The sequence below is a fragment of the Rattus norvegicus genome, chromosome 7 (genome assembly GCF_021556685.1).
Source record: "Rattus norvegicus strain SHRSP/BbbUtx chromosome 7, alternate assembly SHRSP_T2T, whole genome shotgun sequence".
Classification (NCBI taxonomy): Eukaryota; Metazoa; Chordata; class Mammalia; order Rodentia; family Muridae; genus Rattus; species Rattus norvegicus.
The window spans coordinates 76,771,568-76,797,630 of NC_141540.1; the positions used below are offsets into that span (position 1 = coordinate 76,771,568).

At 41.8% G+C, this 26,063-nt stretch overlaps 1 protein-coding gene across 12 annotated transcripts in view; it reads left to right on the forward strand.

Moving 5' to 3' along the window:
* The window catches only part of Vps13b (vacuolar protein sorting 13 homolog B), a 570,082-nt gene that overhangs the window by 522,839 nt on the left and 21,180 nt on the right, over window positions 1-26,063 (forward strand). For all 12 annotated transcript variants that reach the window (XM_087557395.1, XM_087557397.1, XM_087557399.1 and 9 more), the window contains 4 exons: window positions 974-1,257; window positions 3,407-3,534; window positions 3,709-3,908; window positions 22,339-22,457. In XM_087557395.1, the coding sequence (XP_087413521.1) occupies window positions 974-1,257; window positions 3,407-3,534; window positions 3,709-3,908; window positions 22,339-22,457 (731 nt within the window). The remainder of the gene's footprint in view (window positions 1-973; window positions 1,258-3,406; window positions 3,535-3,708; window positions 3,909-22,338; window positions 22,458-26,063) is intronic.

Here is a 26,063-nt window from a genome sequence, read left to right on the forward strand (position 1 = left end):
AGAACTATCGTGTAGAGGAACATCACTGTTCACTGTGGTCTGTGGGCAGTGTTGCTGTCTCAGCTCCTAAAGGTTATTTTCAGTGCTCTAATGGGTGAATGCCTTCCTTTTAACTTCGAGAGCACTGTGTAGTTACAAACTGAACAGTGGCATTCCATCAGGCTTCACTGATTGGCACATCTCCCTAGGAAGCAGTGGAGGCCCGAGTGTCCCATTTTCAATTCTCACCCTGCCTCAGCCAGCTAGGATTTCTTTCTAGATATTACAGTCCCTAGACATTCTGGGAGGCTGTGGAACAGTAGTGGATGTTTTTTCTTTCTTCTTTACATTTAAAAATCAGAGGCTTGAGCTGCAGAGATGGCTCAGTGGTGAACATGCCTGCTACTAAGCCCAACAGCCTGAGTTTGTTCTGGACAACCCATGCAGCAGAGTAGAGCCAGCTCCAGCCAGCTCTCTGACTTCCATGCGTGCATGTGTGTGCATAGAAACACAATAAATAAATAAGTGTAATGCATTTTTCAATGGAGAGGCTCTAACATCAGAAACCATAAAAGTCCATTTGAAGGCTGGGATCAGAGTATTTTCCTCCTGCAAGCGAGCCTTACTGTTCATCTTCTGAGCTGCCAGTTCCTTATCCTGAACCTCATTCAGATGTTTCTCCAGATTCCCCCTATCCAACACAACTTCCCCTCAGGTACATGACATCCCTCTCCCCAGGCTATCAGGGACAATGAGAACTTGGCACTGTCTTTTAAGTCAGCCTGATACTGTCATGTTTTCTTAATGCCTGAGAGACCACCCCTTGCTTGCACAGCTGTTCCTGTCACATTAGGGCCTTTGGGTGGAGGCAAGATCACTGGCATGCCCTTGTCCCCATTTTGGCCACTTTGTGAGGCACGTGGTTATGGTTTCTTAGAAGAGCTGCTTCTCTGTGCTGCTGAAGTGAACATGCTCCTCTGTGTTGTCTTTCCAGCATCTTCATGTTCCGGACAGTGCTACTTTTAGCATTTGCCCAGGGGGAGAGCATCCTGATGTGAAATCCAGCTCACTGCCTTGCTGGGACATCATGCCTGATGTGGGGCCATCAGTGCTAGACACAACCATTCTTCAAAAACAGATATTGCTGGGCTTTTCTCCTGTACCAGGTGCCGACAGCTCTCAGTGCTGGAGCCTGCCAGCCATCATTAGACGAGAGTTTCCCAGACAAAGTGTAGCAGTGCCCTTTGGAACCTTGAGGGAAGATGGATTCTGCACCAGGTATTTTACCCAAGTGTGAGCACTCTTTGCTTGTCATTGTTGCTGCTCATCAGGAGGCCAGCAGAGACAGAATGCAGGGCTCTCGTGTCTGATTCTAGGTGCTCTTTCATCTCTAATGAAAGAACTTTGAGACATTGGATACAGTTGAACAGAGGTCATGATCACAAACAGGTTGTTGCTTAGATGGTTTTCCCCATTGCACCGTCTGCTGCAGGGGGCTGGGATGGTGCTGTGCAATCATCAAGCAGCAGGGATGTGTGGTGATGAAAGCAGGAAACACATCCTCTGGCTGCACAGTGACGAGAAGCGAAGGCAAGGAATCCAAGAGAGTCAAGCTGGAAAGTTTTGCTTTTCCAAAATTTTACTTTTACTTCAAAGTGGAATTTTTCACATAAGACTTTTAGAGAGATAATAATGTAGATAAACACAAGCCAAGGAATATTCTGTGCTGTGGTTGTTCTGCACGAAAGCTGTTCCAAATGCAGATCACAAATTATGCAAACGATAACCACAAGATTGGGCCAGAGCTGTGCAATTGTTCATACTGACTTCTGTCACATGGTTGTTTGGCATTAGTGTCTTTTCTACAGCGTCACATGAGATAGGGGGTTCAGGGATGGGAAACTGGGAAAGGGGACAACATTTGAAATGTAAATAAAAAATCCAATAAAAAATTGCTTACTTACAATTTATACAGCCATGAAAGAAATCACGCTGTGACCCTGTGAGAGAGGACCCTCCTCTCAGGTTCCTGAGTTATAGATGGTGAGATTGAAGGCATCCCAGGTGTTTTGGTGTATGAAGAGATTTTTTTTAATAATCATTTTAAAGATTACAACTTACCTAACAGATCTCCATAAATGTCAAATCCCATTCCCTCCACACATCCTTTTTTTTATGTTGCAGAAATCCTGATTGAACAAGCATTTTCACCCCTAGCCTTAGGAGGATAGCTGCTTTTACATTTGGTTTTAGATAATGTTAAACGTGTTGAGTGCTCTTGAATGATATGTGAATTATTTTTAAATGGAAAGTCAAATTTTTTAATATAAGATATAGAATTATATTTAAATATTCTAAGACTCACAGTATAAATTAATCTTATATGTAAATATTAAAGTAAGCAATGTAAAAGTATGATCCTATAGTCTTGGCTCTAGCTTTATGTCTGTTGAAAGGAAATTGTGTGAGGCTGGCTTGCCTAGCCCCCCAAATGAAACTACCAAACAGCTTTCTAGTCCATGTAAGGACAGGACTCTGAAGAGATGTACTCTTGTTTGCCCGTCTCCTCCTTTCCACTCAAGCCAGCAGTGCACACTTGGTGACATTGTGGCTGCTTTTTCACCAAATGCTAGTGGACAGTTACCATTATCATGCCAGACAAGGACAGCTTTAGGGGAGCAGGGGGATTTGTTGTGTACTGATGACCCCTTTCCTCATCATCAACTAAGAACTGCAGCTGCCTGCTTTCTTTAATCTTGATAATTAGCACAGTACATGAGAGAGAACTTTTATTTCTGTTTAAACATAAATATCACCTGATAACCTAGAGGACAGTGGGAGATTTGTTTTCATAGTAGCAGCTTATTTGTACCTGTGCAGCCACCCAAAACAAGGAATCCCAGCTTTGCTTGAGGGCCAAAATGTAGGTCCTGTAACATGGTCATTGTGTGAAAATCCATAGCACACATGATCAGTTGCATACATTTAGAATAAAGAATAGAGGAAACACACAAATTCTCTAAAAGGTTTCTAAAGGAGAAAGAAAAATTAAAAATGGTCCAGATTTTCCTTTATCGAAATTTACCAAAGTCTTTGGGGAGGAAGAAAGTATCGTACTTGAAGGATTTAAGGCACATAAGCACTGAGGACAAGGGCCACAAGCAAGGTTAGCATAAAGCCGCAGTTCAATGATAGTGTCATAGAAGGTTTAATTTAAAAATCCGTTTTTTGCATTTTTTTACTGTAAATGAATATTACTACTATGAAATCAGTAAACCTATATACATATATATCAACTTTAAATGAGGGACAGGCCTCTCTGAGTTACAAAAGCAATGGCCCAGAGTTTAGAATACTGTACATTCAAATACACATGGACTGAAGAGAAGCCTGGCTCTGAAAGCACACTGTCACTGGTCTGTTCCAGGGCAATAGCACTGACGTATCAAGAGCACTTTGGAGTCACCTACCTAACCCTCTCTGAAGACCCAAGTCCGCGAGTAGTTTTCCACAACAGATGCCCAGTAACGATTCTTGTAAAGGAGAACATCAGAGGTATGTTTCACAAACCCTAAATAAAACAGCAGAAGAGTGGTTTCTTTGAGAAATGTTGATGTAATAGATACCTGTGGGCCTATGAAGAATACTTACTAAAGTATCTTTCATCCTTCTGACATCCCTAAGACTAAGTCTGCATGTGCCTCCACATCCCCATTTTTAACTTTTCAGATAGTCCAAAGTTTGAGGTTTATTGCAAAAAAATCCCTCCGGAGAGTTCAATTCATCATGAGCTGTATCACCAGATTATCAGTTACCCAGACTGCAAGACCAAGGACTTACTTCCCAGCCTCTTTCTGAGAGTAGACACAATGGAAGAAATGCCAGCCGAATGGAGTGACCCTGTGGACATCAACAGTCAGGGGACACAGGTCAGTGATGCTTACCCCAGACTCAGCTGCCTCCCTTGCCTTCCCTCCCCCCTCCCTCCCTGCTTCCTGTGTATTGTTTGTTTATGTGTGTGAGTATGTATGCACCATGGTACACATATGAAAGCCAGAGAACAACCTGTGAGAATCAGTTCTCTCCTTCCTCCATATGGGTCATGAATACTGAGCTCAGATTTCTAAACGCTGAACTTTTGGACTGACGTTGGCTCAGCAGGTAAAAGTGCCCGACAGCCCTAGTGTAATCACTAGGACACATGGAAAGAAGAGAGAACCACCTCCCATACATCCTGTGGCCTCCACACATACGCCCTAGCATATGCAGACACACAGAGAAAAGAGAGGGAGGAGGGGAGGGAGGGAGGGAGGGAGGGAGGGATCTCAAACATGAAGAATAAATGCTGAAGCAGGTTCTGCATGAGGACACTTCACACCAAATATGTGACGACGACCCAGGAAATGTCAATAATAAAATGAATTTATAGGCTCCTTTAAATATACAGTTCAGCTGTCCACGTTTTAGGATGGTTAGAGTATTAACTCTTAATCAATTCTTTCTTTTGAAAGCATGCCAATTTTCACATATGTATGTTTATGCTAGTAATCTACAAAAACTCCATAAATGTCTCTAGACTTCAGCATTACATGTTTTGCCCCGCCTAAGTGTTCCTGGTGTTATTTGTATTGAAGAAGACACTTGAACCTAGTAATTCTTTTGTGTTGTGCTTAAACTGAGCTGTATTTATAGTGTTGTACAGTCACCACACCAGCTTCTGTTTAATGACAAATGCCTGAGAGAATGAGCTTAAAGGAAAACAGTTATTTTGGCTCATGATTTCAGAGCTTTTCACTTTGGCTAGCTTAGCTCTAAAGCTCTTAGGCCAGTGACAGGCAAGATCAGGGTATAAAAATAAGGAAAGGAAAGCTTCTCACCAGGAAGTGCACCAAGCAGTGGGAGAGAAGAGACCAAAACAAAATTCATCCCCCTGTGGCTCACCTCCAGTGACCTTCATTCCACTAGGACCCACTCACTTCCTAGTAGCCTGTATATTCAGCTAGGAACTAGGTGTTAGCATTGTTTAAGCTCCACCCCACAGTTACCTGGCTACAGCTAGGCATGCCTGACACTATAAAAGGGGCAGCTTGCCCCTCCTCACTCTCTTGTTCCTTCTTGCTCCTCTCTTGCTTTCTTGCTATTCCCCTCTTCCCCTTTTGTCCCCTCTCTCCCCATTCCCCTCCCCGCTTCTCTCTACGTGCTCATGGCTGGGCTCTACTCAACCCCCTCCCCGCTTTGCCCCTATTACCCTCTTAGCCCCCCTCCTCATGCCCTGAATAAACTCTATTCTATACTATTCTGTCCGATGACTGGTCCCTCAGGAGAAGGGATGTCTAGCATGGGCCTGCTGAGGCACCTCCTTTCCCACACCTCACCACACCTCCATAGATCATAGCACCCTCCCTTGCCTTTTTATAAACACAACATTGGTGCTGAAACTCGGGACATATCCTTTCTTTATCTTCTTTATAGACGCATCTCTAGGAACAGCTAGTGATTGGCTCCATTGATGAAGTTGGCACCTCACAATCCACTTAGCTCAATAGCATCACCAGTGGAGGCCGAGCCTTTGGGGCCCTTCTGTATTAATCCACAGCAGTGACTACCTAATTTCAGAGCTTTTCATCACCACACAGAAATTCATCTCTCTCTCCCCGGCCTCAGTAGCCTCTATTGTGCTTTCTGTCTCTCTGAAATCTGTCTACTCTAAGACTCTCAGATAAGGAGAATAATGAGGTATTTGTTCTTAGTGCCTGGTTTATCTCACTGAGGATGTTGTCTCAAAGGTTTCTTATGTTATAGCTTGTATCAGAGCTTCGTTGCTTTTTATAGTTGAATAAAGCTATGCTTACACTTGTTCTTCACAAAAGGCTGACAAAATATGACCTAATATCTATAAACGTTACAGTATAAAGCATTATGGTAATAGTAGCTATCATGTAACAGTCACTGTCTGCCTGACACTGCCCTGAATGTCCTCACTCTTTAAGCTTTAAAACAGCCAGCTAATTGCAGCTTGTTCTAGAAGTGTCAGCCCTCCAGCAGTAAGTGGCATGACCTAAATCCCATGCATTGTATGGGACCTAAGAGTGCATCCAGCCCTGCCGCCTGTGCTACTCCTCACTCGACACCCTTGACTGTTCCTTCCTAGTCCTCAGGGCACGCCTTCTCTCGGGAGTTATGGGAGCCCCTTGACACTGTCTTTGGGCCCTCTCTGTGCTTGTGAAGCATTTGTAGTTTTAATTGCTCCTCTCTTTCTATGCGTTAAATATACAGAATCATATCTGTTCAACGTGAATGAAAATATAAAACAGTTACACAGTGTAAACAGAAACCATTACAATGTTGTCTGCATTACAAAGAAGTTGAGACGTCACCACACGCACGAGTCTATACTAGACTGTGTGTAGATGCTCTTACTAGGATTTTGTCTTTTTTTTTACATTTTTATACATGTCTATCATATACTTTGAATATATGTGAAAGAAAACATATAGTACTTGTCTTCCTGAGTCTAGTTCATTTCATTTAATATGATGATCTCCAGTCTCATCCATTTTTCTGCAAGTGACATAATTTAGTTCTGTAATTATATTTGAATAATGTTCCATGTGGGGATACATACATATAGATAGATATGTATAAACAGATGGATATGTAGATAAATGTTTTCCTCACCTATTAATCTATTGATCCTCATCTAATTTATACTTAAATGATTTTCTATCACATTCCTGATAGTTAAATACACACCCTATCCTCAGTCTATGGCTCAGTGCCTATCAACACACTAAGATCTTAATAAAGACCAGCTGAGTAAGTCAATGAGCAGATGAGTACGTTGAGTAAGGAGCAATAGTTACCAAAAGATTGAGACCATGAGACCCTCAGGTGTGACCTCCAAACACAGAGCACAAAAGAGGAAAGAGCTGTTGTCAGGAAATGGCTCAGAAAGAGGGCCTGCAGAGTGAAAACAAAAGAGAGTCAGGTAATGAGATGTGACAAGCTAGAGTGAGCAGAAGGCCTGAGAACTGAGGCAGGGACAACAGCCCTCTCTTGGGATGAAGTCAGTGTAGAAAGAGAAGAGCAAGTGGGAAGATGTGAATAACACAGTGCCCAGCGAGAGTCAGTCCCAAGGGACAAGCAGAGGAGCTCCACTCACAGACAGAAAGAGGCTAGAGTGGACGCAGGAGTGGGCAGAGCCATGGTGGAAAAGGCTGGAACATTAAGTGACTGTGTTCTTCTAGACCAGAGTTTATGAAGTATATAATCTACCAAGAGAGAGAAAAGTGAGAGAGGTCTGAGAAGGCAGAAGCTGTGAAGCAGACGTAGGGTCAGGATCAGAAGGAAGACCAGTTGAGCAGCCTGGAGAGCCCTTCACTCTGCCCACTTGCTTTGTACTGACTCAGCATCCCAGGGTGAGATTTAAAGTCAGCAGCCCTCATTTGAGCTGAAAACCTGGAGCATCTATGCAGCCTCAGATGTCTGCAGTCTCAGCACTGCACGAAAGAAATCCTGGAGCTCACTGCATCAGCATAGAGATTTTAAAATCTTACGTATGTATGGCTGGGGAATTCTTTACAATAGCCATGCTCCCTGCCTAACTACATTTGGGGAGTCTCCATTCACTTTAAACTTCCTCACCCTTTGTACTGTGGGTACTTCAAAGCTCAGAAGAGTACTTCCCAACACCTTATCACCTGTGGAGGCAGGACTCTGCTGCACCCCATGTTCCCATATCCTTTAGGAGCTGTGTGCCATATGTCCTGCAGACGGTGCATTTCCATGAAGATGTCTTTCAGACCCTCTCACATATACCTTCAATAATACCCAGGCATATAACCATTGGGAAGAGAAATAGCAGACTCCTGGTGGGAAAGCAGCCCTAGGTAGCACTGCCTTGACCTCTAGAGCCTCTCAGGACCTGGGTTTCAATCCTAACCTAAATAAGCAGAGTGAAATCACTCAAAACCTTGTTATGAGCTCAGGCTTTCTGCCAACCCTAGCTGCATCTCCAGGCTCCTTTTTACCTGGGTCAGTGTCATGTTTTATAATTTTGAAATAGGGTATGTGATACAATACATACAAAAAATTATATAACCTCAGGAAGAAGGGTTCTTTGAACCCAGAGAATCTCAGTCAACAGTGAAGGCATATGGAACAAATTTGCATGAATAATTTTGTCATTACTTTGATCCTATCAGCAGAATCGTTTGGAACCCTGTCATGACATACAGGATTTCAGTTTCTGGTAGTCAGAACCTTGTTTTTGGTAGTTAGGCAATGGTATATTTTAAAAAGACTAAGCAAGCTACAGAAAGCACACAGAAGTTACTATGTGACTAGCAACTATTTACAGCCTGCTTCGTCCAGCCAACAAATACTAGATTTATGATGTGTACCAGTCACAAAGCTTGGTGATTCTGAGAAAAGACGTTAACAGCCACGCTGTCAACTCGGCGTGTGAGAGAGACAGTCATTAGTAAGAACAAGCAGTTATGCTGTTGCAAACTCAGACATCCACAAAGGAAGCTCTCTGGGGCTATGAGTTTGCCCCTGGGTGAGGGCTTACCATAGTACTTCCAAGGCTGTAGAGAGTGAGGGAATTTTCTAAGCAGAAAGAACATGTTTGAAGCTTCAAAGCTCAGAGTGGCACATACTCCCTTTAGAGTACTAAAGGCCAATGTGGATGTGGTGTAGAGAAAGAAAAGGAGAAGACAGAATTCTAAGGCATTTAGGACTTAATAAGACCATGTGTGACCTAACAAAAATGGTGGGCTCCAACCTAAGATCATGAGAAGTCATTAGACTGTTTATGCAAAGTAAATTTTTTATCTTTGTTTGTACGTGTGTACACATATGTGCATGCATCTGAGTATGGACACATGTATGTGCAGCACACATGTGGAAGTCACAGTCCTTACCTTCAACTTCATTTGAGATAGGGTCTCTTCAGAGGTTCTCCTATCTCTACCTTCCACCTCGCTCTAGGAACACTGAGATTGTTGGATCTAAACTCAAATCCTCATGTTCAATTTGCAGGCACTTTACCCATGAAGCCATTTTTCACCTCCTATGTGTGTTATTTCTGAGTCATTAAATGTGAAAGAAAAACAATTGAGACAATGTCTCTCGTCAGCTTGGGAGCCCCAAGGATCCTCTTCTCTCCACCTCACAAGTACCAAGATTCTAAGAGCACGACACCACTGCCATGTTCCCAAATAAGGCACAATTCTCAACTCCAGATCTTGAGTAAATAAAGAAGTATAGCTGGGTATAGTGAGTCCAAGGTAGATCACTGATCACCACAGGCTCTCCACTGGTCAGGCCAGTTAGCTTTTTTAATTTATTTGCTGATGAGAGGCTGCAGCCTACAGAGTGTAATCAGCCAGTTGACTCCTGGATCTACTCATAAATTCCCAAGTGTTGTTTTCCCTCCACCAAGGAGAGGTCAGTGACCAGCCTCTGGTCAACTTTCTACTCCCTGTTTGGCCTAGTACAGAGCCCCTTCCATGAGTCTCATCTCAAAGCATCCCTGTGTTGTAGTTGTAGCTTTTCCAGTGAAGATGTTAGGAAGCATTGTTCTCCCTCAGACAAATGGAAGGTGTCTATCTTTATGACCCCTTTGGGGGCAAATGACCTTTTCACAGGGGCTACCTGAGACTATCAGAAAACACAGAGCTCTGTGTAATAGTTCATAACAGTAGCAAAATTAATTATGAAATAGCAACAAAAATAATTTCATGGTTAGAGGTCACCACAATATAAAGAACTGTATTAAAGGGTTGCAACGTTAGGAAGGATAAGAACCACTGGTCTAAGACTTCCCCTCTGTTTCACACTACAGTTTTTTGATGGTAGCCTAAACATCTCTAAGTGTTCCCTTACCCAAGCCAAATATTCTGGTTCCTTGAAGGACTCCTTCAGTAAATGTGATCTCCCAACACATCACCATAGTTAACCCTGACTGAACACAGCAGTGTGCTATGCTCCCTTTTTCAAATCTGGCAACTGGAATTACACAGTTTTGTAAATGTGGTCTAACCAGTGTTTCCATTAGTAAAGCAGTAACTTGATTTAACTTTTTTTTAATTATACTCTGATTTCTTTTCTTTCTTTTTTTAACATTTTTTCTTTTATTGGATATTTTATTTATTTACATTTCAAATGTTATCCCCTTTCAGGGGATAACACGCACTCACTCCCACTTCCCCACCCTGACATTCCCCTATACTGGGACATCAAGGTTCGACAGGACCAAGGGCCTCTTCTCCCACTGATGCTCAACAAGCCCATCCTCTGCTACATATGCATACAGGTGGAGAGATAGGTCCATCCCTGTATACTCTTTGGTTGGCGGTTTACTTCCTGGGAGCTCTGGCTGGTTGGGATTGTTGTTCTTGTGGAGTTGCAACCCCCTTCAGCTACTTCAGTCCTTTCTCTAACTCCTCCATTGGGGACCCCATTCTCAGTTCAATGGTTGGCTGCGAGCATCTGCCTCTGTATTTGTCATGTTCTGGCAGAGCCTCTAAGGAGACAGCTATATCAGGCTTCTATCAGCATGCACTTCTTAGCATCTGAAATATTGTCTGGATTTGGTGTCTGTATATGAGATGGATCCCCAGGTGTGACATCTCTAGATGGCCATTCTTTTGGTCTCTTTTCCATACTTTGTCTCCTTATCTCCTCCTATGAGTATTTTTCCCCCTTCTAAGAATGACTGAAGCATCCACACTTTGGTTGTGCTTCTTCTTGAGCTTCATGTGGTCTGTGAATTTTATCTTGGGTATTCCAAGATTTTGGGCTAATATCCACTTATCAATGAATGCATACCATGGGTATTCTTTGGTGATTGGGGTACCTCACTCAGGATGATATTTTCTAGTTCCATTCATTGGCCTAAGAATTTCATGAAGTCACTGTTTTTAATAGCTGACTAGGATTCCATTGTGTAAATGTACAACGTTTTCTGTATCCATTCCTCTATTAAAAGACATCTGAGATGTTTCCAGCTTCTGGCTATTATAAATAAGACTGCTATAAACATAGTGGAGTATGTGTCTTTGTTGTATGTTGGAGCATCTTTTGGGTGTATGCCCAGGAGTAGACTAGCTGGGTCCTCAGGTAGTACTATGTCCAATTTTCTGAGGAACCTCCAGACTGATTTCCAGAATGGTTGCACCAGTTTGCAATCCCCCCAACAATAGAGGAGTATTTCTCTTTCTCCACATCCTCGCCAGCATCTGCTGTCACCTGAGTATTTGACCTTAGCCATGTGAGGTTGAATCTCAGGGTTGTTCTGATTTGCATTTCCCTGATGACTAAGGATTTTGAACATATTTTTAGGTGCTTCTCGGCCATTTGTTATTAATCAGTTGAGAATTCTTTGCTTAGCTCTGTACCCCATATTTTAATAGGATTATTTGATTCTCTGGAGTCTAACTACTTGAGATCTTTGTATATATTGGATATTAGCCCTCTATCAGATGTAGGATTGGTAAAGATCTTTTCCCAATCTGTTGGTCGCCATTTTGTCCTAATGACAGTGTCCTTTGCCTTACAGAAGCTTTGCAATTTTATGAGGTCCTATTTGTTGATTCTTAACCTTAGAGCATAAGCCATTGGTGTTTTGTTCAGGAAATTTTCCCCTGTGCTCTTCCCCACTTTCTCTTCTGTTAGTTTCAGTATATCAGGTTTTATGTGTAGGTCCTTGATCCACTTGGACTTGAGTTTTGTACAAGATGATAAGAATAGATCAATTTACATTCTTCCACATGCTCACTTCCAATTGAACCAGCACCATTTCTTGAAGATGCTGTCTGTTTTGTTGTTGTTGTTGTTGTTGTTGTTGTTGTTGTTGTTGTTGTTGTTGTTTTTCACTGTATGGTTTTAGCTTCTTGTCAAAGATCAAGTTACCATAGGTGTGTGGGTTCGTTTCTGGGTCTTCACTTCTATTCCATTGATCTATCAGCCTGTCTCTACCATGCAGTTTTTAATCACCATTGCTCTGTAATATACTTGGAAGTTAAGGATGGTGACTGCACCAGATGTTCTTTGTTATTGAGAATAGTTTTCACTACCCTAGGTTTTTTGTTATTCCAAATGAATTTGAAAATTGCTTTTTCTAACTCTGTGAAGAATTGACTTAGAATTTTGATAAGGATTGTATTGAATCTGTAGATTGATTTAGGCAAGATGTCCATTTTTACTATATTAATCCTGCCATTCATTAGCATGGAAGATCTTTCCATTTTTCTGAGATCTTCAATTTCTTTCTTCAGAGACTTGAATATCTTATCATACAGATCTTTCACTTGCTTGATTAGAGTCACACCGAGGTATTTTATATTATTTGCAGCTATTGTGAGTGGTGTAGTTTCCCTAATTTGTTTCTCAGCCTGTTTATCCTTTGAGTAAAGGAAGGCTACTGATTTGTTTGAGTTAATTTTATACCCAGCCACTTTGTTGAAGTTGTCTATCAACTGTAGGAGTTCCCTGGTGTAATTTTTGGGATCACTTAAGTATACTATCATATCATCTGCAAATAGTGATATTTTGATTTCTTCTTTTCCGATTTGTATCCCTATGACCTTTTTTGGTTGTCTAATTAATCTGGCTAGGACCTCGAGAACTATATTGAATAGATAGGGAGAGAGTGGACAGCCTTGTCTGGTCCCTGATTTTAGTGGGATTGCTGCAAGTTTCTCTCCATTTAGTTTAATGTTAGCTACTGGTTTGCTGTATATGCCTTTACTGTGTTAGGTATGGGCCTTGAATTCCTGATCTTTCTAAGACTTTTATCATGAAGGGGTGTTGAATTTTGTCAAATGCTTTCTCAGCATCCAATGAGATGATCATGTGGTTTTTTTTCTTTGAGTTTGTTTACATAGTGGATTATGTTGATGGATTTCCAAATATTGAACTATCCTTGCATTCCTGGGATGGAGCCTACTTGATCATGATGGATGATTGTTTTGATGTGTTCTTGGACTTGGTTTGCAAGAACCTTACTGAGTATTTTGGCATCGATATTCATAAGGGAAATCGGTTTGAAATTCTCTTTCTTTGTTGGGTCTTTGTGTGGTTTAGGTATAAGCATAATTGTGGTTTCATACAATGAATTGGGTAGTGTTCCTTCTGTTTCTATTTTGTGGAATAGTTTGGACAGTATTGGTATGAGGTCTTCTATGAAGGTCTAAAAGAATTCAGTGCTGAACCCATCTGGTCCTGGACTTTTTTTGTTTGGGAGACCTTTAATGACTGCATCTATTTCTTTAGGGGTTATGGGACTGTTTAGATGGTTATCTGATACTGACTTAGCTTTGGTACCTGATATCTGTCTAAAAACTTTTCCATTTCATTCAGATTTTCCAGTTTTGTTGAATATAAGCTTTTGTATTAGGATCTGATGATTTTTTTTAACTTCCTCAGTTTCTGTTGTTATGTCTCCCTCTTCATTTCTGATTTTGTTAATTTGGATACAGTCTCTGTGCCCTCTGTTTATTCTGGCTAAGGGTTTATCTATCTTGTTGATTTTTCTCAAAGAACCAGCTCCTGGTTTCTTTTGATTCTTTGAATGGTTCTTTTTGTTTCTACTTGGTTGATTTCAGCCCTGAGTTTGATTATTTCCTGAAATCTACTCCTCTGGGGGGGGGGGGCATTTGCTTCTCTTTATTCTAGAGCTTTCAGGTGTACTGTCAAGCTGCTAGTGTATGCTCTGTCCAGTTTCTTTTTGAAAGTATTCAGAGATATGAGTTTTCCTCTGGCACTGCTTTCATTGTGTCCTTGCATAAGCAAGTAAAAAGTATGTTAAGTAAGAAAACCCATGGCTCTCTTACACACTTTCTTTCTAACTAAATGAATTTAACAGATATTTATAGAACATCTCATCCCAGAACAAAAGAATATACCTTCTTCTCAGCACCTCATGGAACTCCCAGTAACATACCAGAAAGTACTTTTATCTACTCCATAGTCTATTGCAACCCAGTGTTTCCAAAAGCACTTAAAGTATGCTAAACATATGTCATATCAATAAAACTATCATGGGGTGCATCCACTAAGGGCCTTCATGAGCCAGGACCCAGTTGACAATCAGTGTATACTGGTGCATGCCACAGGAGTCGCCATGAGTACTACTGCTTGACACAACTGGTATCTACCCTTCATCCAGGGATTTGAATATGGAAGACACTGTCAATCAAAGTGAGTGTCTGAGTTAGCAGCTCTACAGTACTGGAGCTGCTTTCTTGTTTATCTCATATGTCCCAACCCCATGTTGGAGCCAGAACTGACACCAGCAAACTGTCACCCACTTTTATGTGTCCTCCAATGCCCTGGTCTGCAGTTTCCTATATGTTATAAAGCAAGAAGTCAGCAGCAGAGATTTCTCTGAAATGTTTTTCAGAAAGCATATAGATGGTGAAATTATACCCAGAATATATACTGTTCTCTTTTTATCTCCCTATCAAAGCTTTCCTTTCATTAGCTTTCCTTTCATTAGCAATGTCTCTTGCTCCTTTTTCTTTCTGATAGATATAACTCATTTCATAGCCTTAGCCTTAGTCTGTCACCTATTCACTCCGTTATCTCCCTGGCCCTCATGCTCCTCCTAAGCTCCAAATCTTTATTTTTAGCCACCAACCAAATGCCTCAGCCCAAAGGACTTTACAAGCACTTCTACCTCAACCTGCCAGCAACTGAGAGGGTCATATCCCAGGCTGTGTACAGCCAAGGGTAGCTGTGAATTCAGCCCAACATTGAATCACCAACTTACTTAAAATACTAAGAGATTTTTGAAAACTTAACTTCAGTCCATGAATCATAAGCATGAGCTTTGTAAATGACACTATTGTGTTGTCAAAAGGTTTAGTAAGCTTTGCTTCAGTTACTGTCACTATTTCCCCAGTACAAATACTTTATATGATACTGTATATAATAATAATATAATATATAATAATTACATATGTATATATCTGTAATGCTGCTTATTTCAGACACTCTAAGCATACTGCCAGTAGTCTACCACAGTCCCCTCAGTGTAGATGGAGTAAGTGGACTGGGAGTTTAAACAGAAAGAAAGCTTAGAGCAGAGCCCTGCAGGCTGCTACTTACGCCCTTCTCCCTGAACAAATGAGAAGACAGTCTCGTAGCATACTCACAGACCTCTTCAGAAGCAAGGTCCATAAAATGTACAATGCACTATGCTTCGAGCTGAGATACTTTTTAAAGAACTCGAAGCACAGCTGGGTGTGCTGGTGCATGCTAGAACCCCAGCAGGTGAGCACTGAAAGGAAGATCAGACATTCAAAGCCAGCTTCTGCTGTAGACCAGGTTTGAGGCCAGCATGGGCTACATGAGAACCTGTCAAAGAACAAGAAAGCAGGAGGGGGATAGGAAGGGAAAGAAGGCCTGGCCATGCATAGCTGTAATCTTAGCACTTAGCATCTGGGAGTAGATAGGAGTAAGGGTCATCCTCAGCTATAATAAGTTTGGGGACCACCCGGGTTCTGTGAAACAACCTAAGAAACTTAAAGAAAAGTTTTCAACAAATACTTCACACATAGGTATATAAGTAACAAGGTTTAAACTTATTCTTCCCAATTTAGGCATGGATTTTTTTCTTAATGAAAAATGAGTCATAGCTTAAATCAGCTGAAAAAATAAAATTCCTAATTACCATATCTTCAGCTCCTTGTAGACATAACAATCCCCTATACAAGGTAAGTTTTGTACCATCTTTAATTTAAAATTTCTAAAGTGGGAAACAATATCATTTCCTTTTATCATTTTTAAACTTAGAATTTTCAGTGAAGGAAGAAAAGTATCTAAAGATCTTGTGTGTGTGTGTGTGTGTGTGTGTGTGTGTGTGTGTGTGTGTGTGTGTGTTAGAATGCATACTCTGTGACACAATGTAGGGGTCACAGTGTAGAGGTCAAAGAACAAGTTCTAGGGTTGATTCTCGTTTTCATAGTCTTTAGGATTGCTTAGCAAAGCGCTTTACCTGTGTCCCAGGACCTGTGTCCTGGCTAATTGTGTGTAAACTTGACACAAGCCAGTTCCTTTGGAAGAAGGAACCTCAACCGAGAAATGCATTCACCAAATTGGCAGTAGGCAACTCCATGTGTCCTCTTAACTGATAATTCTCCTGGAAGCCCAGGCTCCTGGTGGGAGATGCCACCTCTGGGCCTGTGGTTTTGGCAGCTAGAAGAAAGCAGGCTAGGAGAAGGCTAATGAGGGGCATAAGCTGTGAGGTGAAATAAACCCTCCTTAGCACAGCAATGGGGCAGACAATGGAATAGACAGTGTTGGCTGTTAAAGGGGAACCAGACCAGCCTGGGAATGAAAGATAGCAGTGCCTGTCTTCCACCCAAGGAAAACGACAGGAGAGTTTGAGGGAGGCAGGAGCAATCGGGAACTAATCAGGAAGTGCTGTAATAAAAGCTGGGGACCAAATGAGGAAGGAGGGAGTGAAAATGGGGGTGGGGTCAGCATAAGAAAGTAATGACAAGATTAACTTTTATTTAAGTTTAATGTGGCCTATGTGGCCTACCATGCTGTAGTGCTTTGTTAAGTCCCTTCTGATAGCCTCCCTGGTCCTCTCAGGGGCTGCTGGGGAAAACATAAGGTGGTAGAAGGGGAAGGCTTCCAACAATGTCCTGCTATGTGCCACCTCAAAACCGATTTATGTGGGACAGTTAAATTGGTGTAATTATAAAATACAGCTTGTTCACTTAGTTGTTTTCCCTTTGTCACTAAATACCTGAAAAGAGAGTCTTCGGTGTGAAGGGGCTTCCTCAGGCCCACAGGCCCCCCCAGCAGGACGGAGCAGAGGGTTCAGCACTCAGTGCAGAGAGGGGGGCTGTGCTCGACCCACTCTTTCCCTCCTCCTGTGAAGCTCAGAACCCCATCCCATAGAACAGTCTCAGCTCAGGCAGTTCTCCCCTCACTTAACTCTCTGGAAACACCCTTACAGGAGCACCCAGGCTGTCCATGGTACTAAATCCTGCCGAGCTGACAGGCAGGATTATCTGTAACAACTACCCAGGCCTTCCCACACAAGCAGGTGACTAGAGTGCAGTGGAAAATGTAAGCTAGAACTAAATGCCATGCTCTTGACTGGCTAGGCCATGCTGTGGTAACAAACCACTGCCTCCCTCTGTTCCCCTCAAGAAAAATCTCCTTGGCCATCAATCATTCAGTCCATTCTTTTTCCCACACATGAAATAAATAAAAGGTTTACCCACTCATTACATCAGAATTGTAGTCTCCCGATGCAGAAGGGTACTGGATCCACATATTCCTCTCCTTTCAGGTCTGTAGACCTAAGGACTTCCCTGCTATGTCATAGAACAGGATAATGTCTCCAGTGTGGAAAAGAGGAAAGTGAGAGACATGGTGCAGCCTCTTGCCAATGCCAATTCTGAAGTATCTCTGGGAACATCCTGAGGAGTTTATACCTGAAACATGAAGCCTTCTTGAAGCAAGCCCTGTGCCTTTCCTGAGCACAGAGCATCTCAGAACTCTTTAGGACATCTTCCTGGCCATACAAAGCTCCTGCTGCTGCTCAAATAATCAGCTCCTTTCAGCCTGGATTCATAAGGCCACTGCGATTCCTCCAAAGCTCAGTTGACTTCTTACCGACCCAAGTCCCACCCACCAGGCAGTCACTAATTCTCATTCTTTAAAAAGCCTGTTTCTTTGTGTGCACTATTCCTAAGTCCTTCTGTACTAAAAGTATAGCATTAAGTTGGATTCACTCTGACAGTTACAAAGTTTTAACCCGTAATCTTGCTACCTGCTGTCTGTTCTCAGACTGTGTACCCACCTTCATTCCTAGGCTATCTCTTGCTGTTTGGGGTTTTAAAAGTAGTCTCTGTGGACTACTATAACAAGTACTGTAGACTGGGAAGCTCATAAGTAGCATTTATTTCTCATTTTCTGGAGCCTAGGAAGTCCAAAATCAAGGGACTGGCAAATCCATTGTCCGGTGAGGCCTTACTTCCTGGGTCATGGGTAGCCATCAATCCCAGCATAGCATGCTCCATTACTCAGAAGGAGTAAAGCTCAGTTGTGGTTTAGTGGATGTGTAGAATTGTTTTATTCCATGTGTAGGAAACAGAATGAACTGAAGAAGTGATAGCCAAGGGGATTTCTTTACTGTAACTGCTCGTGTCAGAAGAACTGAGAGGGCTTTCTTAATCAAATGAGGAGCACAGTTAGGATTTCTGCATCCAAACTAAAGGGAGTGCAGACACTGGGCCACCAGTGTCTTGCAGAGCACTTTATTTTGTGAGGTGCAGAATGTCCATATCAGTTGTTTCTCATTCACTACTAGACACAGCCAGCAATGGCCAGCAATCCTGCCAGTGTGTTTACAAGCCCGTCATCTTCTATGCTGGGTTTATGATTTGTCTCCTGAGTACTTTCTGGCAATAGTTTGACAAAATGCTTTGACATTTCTATGGCAACCCCATTTTGTAGCTTTCACTGTCCACCTTAACTGCCTGACCATTAAGCCAGGGCCTCTTACATTAATGTTTGTCTAGAACCCTGCCTCTATTCTGTGTGAATCTGTAGTCTAAGCAGGATTGTGCCTAGGTTCATGCTACATGCCCTGTGCTTGTCATTAGGGGCTATGGTCCCTTAGGGACCCAGATCAATAGAGGTTCTGTCACCTGTATCTATTCCATTGTGGCAGGCTATCTGAAGACCTTGGCTTATAACCATGATGAACAGGTTCTCATAACTGTATAAGTTGTCTGGGTGCTTTTTCTGTGTGGAGGAATAACTTACTTTAATCTGGGTGATCTGGTCAGCTTTCTCACTGTATAGCCTTTACTGCGTGAACCAGACCAGGAATCCTATGCGGCAGCAAGAAGTCAATGCACAAGCTTTTCTAAGTTTCTGTTTGCCAATGTTCTGTTAACTAAAGGAAGAATCATAGCTTGATGTCAATGTAGAAAAGGGTTGCAAAAGAGCATGAATACCTAGACGTGAGGTATATCGCAACTCTAAGAAGAGACATCATTTTACGCTGTAGGGCCATATTGTCTCTGGTGCAACTTAACTCCATTATTGCAGACAGCGCTGTTGCAGTAAAACTGTATTTCCAGTATCAGGCAGTGGGCAGTATGATCACGCACTGATCTGTAACAGAAACTAGTCTGCATGAAAAGGGAGGAAGGTGTCTCTGGCTCCTGTGTGCTAGTTCAGCGTTATGTCTATTTTAACCTTCAGCCTATTGGCCAAAGCTTCTCATGTGACCTGCAAGGGTGGGCATAATCCTGCTTTGTGCTATGGGGAGCTAGACACAGGGTGCCGGAGGTCTGCCACAGAGCTGTTTTTCAAAGTCAGCTATTTACATCATGTGCCTGTCCTGTGCCCTGGATGTGCTGGCCAAAAGTGCTAAGGAAGATGAACACAACACTCTTGATTCCATCATGTGCACACACATGCCAAGGTGGCTCATACGTGTGGACAGAGGCAGGCATCATGCACTTTTCTGAAAGATGTTCATTTGTCACACTGTTTACGCACTGTACTTAGCACTATCTGTGAGCAATTGAAGGATATGATTTTATCTTCCCTGATGATTGATTCCTAATAGGTTCTCTATGTTCTTGTCAAAGACTGGATAAAGTGACTGAATGATGGTGCCATCAGAGGCAGACTAGGATGTCCTTGAAATCTCTGGAAGCCTGGGTATTGGGCCTTAACTTTCTTGGGTATTATCTTAATGTTGTTCTTTTGCTGTGACAACACACCGAGACCAAGCAGCTTATAAAGAAAGCACTTAATTGGCCTCATGGTTTCAGAGGCTTAGAGTCACAGCATAGCAGAGCCACAGCACAGCACAGCACAGCATAGCGGCATGGCATGGCGTGGCTTGGCATAGCATAGACATGGTGGCAGGAACATCAAGAGCTCACATCTTGATCTGCAAGTAGGAGGCAAAGAAAGAATACTAGAACTGGCCAAGTCTCTTGAAACCTCAGAGCTCACCTCCATTGACACACCTCCTCCAACAAGGACACACTTCCTAATCTTTCATAAGCAGTTTCATCAACTGGGGGCCAAGCACTTAAAGTCTAAGGAAGCAATTCTCATTCAAATCACCACAAGTAGCTAATTCCTGCTCAGTCCTCTGCACTGTAAAAAGTTGTGGTTTGTTACTCTGACTACAGAAAGAGGCAAGGAGAGGTATTCTGGGTCAGAATCTTTTTCTTTCATTCTCAGTATTGAGGGAAGGGGCCATAGACAGCAAAAATTAATGTCTAGACATTTTAGTCAGAAGTACCCTGAAAGTTTAGGTTAATTTTCTTGCTATCAAAAGTCCCCTGGGTACATAATAATCCATCAGGCATTCTTGTCTGTATTCCCTTAGACTGTTTAAACATCTTCATTTCCTATTTGCTGGAGATTGCTCTGAGGATGAGCTGAACACTAACTAGTTCTCTGTCCTGATTATTTCATTTCCTTCCTCGAGCCATGACAGCTCTGCTAAAACTCTGGATCACAGGGTCAAGTAACAGACAAGACTGACAGGGAGCTGAAAAGGTTACACCAAGTTAGTGATCCCAGATCTGTAGCCTGGTAAAAAACTAGCCTACAAAGGGTGACTGAATATCTGAATGGGAGAAAAGCTTTTGTACAAAGAGTACCTTTGATTTTCTTTTAAACTACCTTTATTTATTTAGTGTAGATATGTACACATGGGAGCCGAGGCCAATGACAGAAGGCATCTTAGATTCTCTATGTAGATTCTCTAGTAGATTTTCTTATATTCGCAAATAGAGTCTCTCCTTTCGTCATGTAGATCTCGAGGATCAAACTCAGTTCATTGGCTGTGATAGCAAGCACCTTTATTTGCTGAGCCATCTGGCCAGCCAAGCAGTGGCTTTTATAACAGGGAATGTTTCTCTGGTAATTCATTTATTTGTATATTTTAGACAAAATATTTTAATTTTATGATAATTGAATTTGTTCTGATGTTGCAACAGTTAGAGAAAGTTCAGGATATAGAGTCCTTTGAAATGTTTTGTGGAAAACAGTTGGGGAGACTTAGCTATATAGAAGACGTGCACAGCAAGTTGGCTTTTTCTTGTTCTTAAAAAGTTTAGACTCTAGTGAGCCAGATCTGTAATTAGCCAATAGATAGTAATGATAGCTTTGTAATCATGTAGAAATGTGTTTAACTGCTGTTAGAATGCAGAGCTGAGGAAGGGACTGGAAGTGTAGCAACCTCCTAGAGTAGGCTGTCCTGTAAACTGTTAAAGACGCACACCTTCTGAGTTGGGTTGGGGCATGATCCAGTACAGAGAGCCCAAGAGTGGAGGTGAATGCAGGTAAGGGCAGAGGCCTTGGTCACACTTGGGAACAATGGGGAGAAAGAAGAGGCAGGCTGGTGTCCAGGTGCCCTGGAAGTTTATGACGATCAGGATTTCCTTGGAAGGAGCCACAGTAAAAGAGGCTTGACATTGCTTCCAAGCGTGAGTCCATGACTCTTTCCCATGCGTCTGTATAGACACTCCCTGGTGCCTTCGTGTACTGCTAGAACACACTCACTGCTTGTTTCTCCATCTAGGGGTTGTCCATCTTTGCTCTGTTATCACTGTATTAACCATAATGAAGGTCCAGCCTTGGACCTAGGTGATCCTGCAGATGGTAAGACCCAGCATTCAAGCACACAAAGGCTCATGCCTCTCCCTGGTGACCTTAGCTATGAACACAGTGTCCTTGCAGTTGTTTTCACATACTCACCCATGTAGGCAGCACTGCTCTTTAATGCTGAAGGACATCTCCTCTGCTGGCTGCACTGGCTCTCCTATCCATTAGCTTCTCATGGCTGAAAACTTAACTTAGAAACTAAGCAAATGAACTTACTGAAGTCTTTGGTCATGTGAGGGATCTTGGGGTTTATCAGTAGATTTGGAGAGAGTTTATCTTTTATGTTCAGCCTATGGGGTTGTCCCTGTAATAGCAAGTCAAAATGCAAGCACCTGAAAAGGTTTGCACATTGCATTTACAGTCCTGAGCTATACATTTTTTCCCCATAGCAATTCATATGCACACAAAAAGCTGGTCCGTGGCTGGCCTCCAGCCCACGCAAGGCTAGTGCCAATTCCAAAAGGCAGAGGATGAAGACACTCACACCCAGTCATCCATCATTGTTTCTGTGAACCCCACAGCCTGGATATTGAAAAATCTGGATTTGATTTTTTTTCAAGTCAACCAAATAGCTGTACACATGGTTAGAAAGTGTTTGCATGTTGAATCAGAACTTGAGATACTTTAAGTCAGCCATTTCAACAGTGCTCTTATTTCTTATTAATCAGATACAGAACATTCTTTTGGCAGGTTGTATTCCTCACTGGCTTTGGCTATGTGTATGTGGACATCGCCCAACAGTGTGGCACAGTCTTTATCATTCTAGCTCCAGAAGGAAAAGCAGGACCCATTTTTACGAGTGCCAGCAGGTGGGTTTATAAGCTTTCTTTATTGTAAACCTATTACTTATTATTCTTGTCACATCACAAAGTTATAAATCTATACTAATCATTCTTGTTGTCTCCACACACATACTAAAGGTTTTGGTTAATTATCATGTGATCCACGAGTAAAAATCTAGTTATTAAATTATGCCCCTAGCATATATAGATAATGATAATAATAATATAATAATAAAAACAAAGCGTTTTTCTTGAGTCTCCCAGTTCTGTGATAAGTTCAGCAAACTGATTTTCAAGCTAAGACATGTTCTTCCAAGTAATAACGTTATTACTACTATAAGATGCAAGCTAGGATCTCTAAATCCACAAAACAACTTTGTAAATAACTAGACTTTGCAATTAGATCAACAGTAAACAGTAAATATAAACATAGCCCCTAGAGCCTTTGATACACATCTGTAGTGGAGGAGGCTGGGGAGATGGCCCAGTGGGTAAAGTGCCAGCTGTGTAAGCATAAGGACCAGAGACCAGCGTCCAAGGACAGCACCACAGGCCTGGGAACACAGTGCTAAAAGACTAGAGACACACAGACCCTGGGGGCTTGCCATCCAGCTGGTCCAACCCTAGTGCAAAGCTACAGTTGAGTGAGAGACCATGTCTCAAAAAGTTAGGTGAGGGGGAAATGGCATCGCGGCCCCTAGGAGAAGTTTATTCTACCAGGTCTGATCTGAGTTCCATCCCCACAGCTCACACGGTAGAAAGAGAGAACCACTTCTGCAAATCATCCTCTAACCTGCATACATGAACCAGGGCATAAGCATTCACCCCCCAAATAAATAAAAAAAATATAAAGCCATGAAAATAATTAATATCCTTAACCTAAAATAATCATGTAATTCAGTAGAAATAATGCAAAGATACCCCTCCTCCCAAAACAGAAAATAAGAATAAAAGAGGACATGAGTGGAAAACTACAGGAAGAGGAAATAGAAATATTCAAAGGTAGTAACATAAATAAGATAGTACCTACAAATTAACAGTAGCATTTCCTCACATACAGTTGCCATAGGAATGTAATTGGTACCATTTTCTTGAGCACTCTTAGTACCACGTACTTACATATTAATAATTGATAATTAATAATTGATGTAGAGCAATGGTTCTCAATGTGTGGGTCACGACCCTTTGGAGATCAAACAACCCATTCTCAGGTGTCACCTAAAACCTCTGGAAAATACATTTACATTCCAATTCATAACAGTAGCAATATTACAGTTAAGAGGTAGCAGTGAAGATAATTTTATGATCGGGGGTCACTACAGTGTGAGGATCTGTATTAAGGGCCACAGTGTTAGAAGGGTTGAGAATGCTGGGTTAGAAATCCACCCATTGATAAGTGGATATTAGCCAAAAAGCTCAAATTACCCAAGATGCAATCTACAGACCACAGGAAGCTCAAGAAGGAGCGGATGCCCCCACTCCTTCTTAAAAGGGGGGAAAATATTCATAGGAGAGGATATGGAAGCAAAGTTTAGAACAGCGACTCAAGGAATGGCCATTCAGAGCCTGACACACACGTGGCCCATATATATATACTGCCACCAAAACTAGGTAAGATTGATGAAGCTAAAAAATGCATACAGAAAGGGACTGGATATAACTCTCCTGAGAGACACATCCAGAGCATGTCCAATACAGAGGTCAATGCTAGCAGCAAATCACCGAACTGAGAATAGGACCCCCTTAGGGGGAATTAGAGGAAGTATTGAAAGAGTTGAAGGAGCTTACAACCCCATAAAAACAACAATGCCAACCAACCAGAGCTTCCAGGGACTAAACCACTACCGAGAAAGACTATACGTGGACTGACCCAGGGCTCCAACTGCATATGTAGCAGAGAATAGCCTTATTGCGGCACCAGTGGAAGGGGAAGCCCTTGGTCTTGCCAAGGTTGGACCCCCAGTGCAGGGGAATATGGGGGAGGGCAATAAGGGGGATGTATAGGGGGAATACCCATATGGGGGAGGGGAGGGGAGGGCAATAAGGGGGATGTATAGGGGGAATACCCATATGGGGGAGGGGAGGGGAAAATGTTTCTATTTTAGAATAATTTTAGGTTCTTAATAAAGTTGGAAGATCATAAAAATAAAAAACATATCTAATAAAAAAGCTTTTAACTTAAAAACAAGATGTAATACATTCCTTTTAACAGTAACTCTGATTATTAATACTGCCAAATTCCTAATTAAACATAGACTAGCATATTGTATATAAAAATGAGGTTCATCTGTTTGTTTCCAAAAATATAAACAAACTCACACTTCATCCAAAAAAAAAAATTCCCTCTGAAAAGATTTAAGAGTTCAGAAAACTATGAAAACAAGAGACAAGGATATACACAATGGTGTTTATTTCATTGTTAGTTATAGTGATGTGATATTAAGAGTACAAATGTTTATCAAATATATCACAGGATATAGGTGTTATTTGGTTGTAGTGGACTAGAAGCATCTAATGTAAAGTAAAAGAAGCCTATTATGATATATATATATGTATATATAGATATAGATATAGATATAGATATAGATATAGAGAGAGACATGTATGTTCATTCCAGCTGAGTAAATAGAGAATACTGGAAGAAAAAAATTAAAATGTGGATTTTTCAGTGCTTAATTTCTATAGAATAATTTTCTATAATGGATTTATTTATTTTATAATCAGAAAATTAAGTTACAATAAAAATAATAGAACCACTTTTAATGCATTTATTTAGGACTTTTAAGAATAAATTCCTTGTATTTATATATGACAAAAAACTCATTAGTTTGGACCCTGCTATTTTTTTTATAATATTTCAAATAATATTAGGTAGGAATGCTTACATTGTCCAGAAGTGTTTGTTGAAAAAAGAAAGAAAACAACAGTATAGCGAAATTAGAGAATAAAGTCTCAAGCTCACACATGTATTCAGAAATGGTGTCTAAGGCATGAGTCAGTGGTAGCAACCACAGTGCACACTGTGGAGGTAAAGTTAGAACAGCACAGTGCCTACTTATACTTCTCTGGGTCATGCTTCAAGTGCTTGCTGGATGGCAGGTCTTATCTAGGGATAGAGAAACCATGAGGAGATTTCCATTCTCTTAGGCATAGAATGGGAGAGGCTGGAGCACAGAAACTCTGTGGGCATAGTAGAAGCAGTGCTCTCCTGGGGTGAAAAACAGCCAGTTAGAGATGTGTGAGTTGATGGCCTAGGGACAGGGAGAATGGAGTTCTTGAAAAGTTAATGTGCAGGATTAATAGGTGCATGTGTGTGTGCAGGGTTGATAGATGCATGTGTGTGTGCAGGGTTGATAGGTATGTGTTTGTGTGCAGGGTTGGTAGGTGCATGTGTGTGTACAAGGTTGATAGGTGCATGTGTGTGCAGGGTTGGTAGGTGCATGTGTGTGCAGGGTTGATAGGTGCATGTGTGTGTGCAGGGTTAGTAGGTACATGCGTGTGTGCAGGGTTGATAGGTGCATGTGTGTGTGCAGGGTTGGTGGGTGCATGTTTGTGTACAGGGTTGATAGGTGCATGTGTGTGTGCAGGGTTGGTAGGTGCATGTGTGTGTGCAGGGTTGGTGGGTGCATGTTT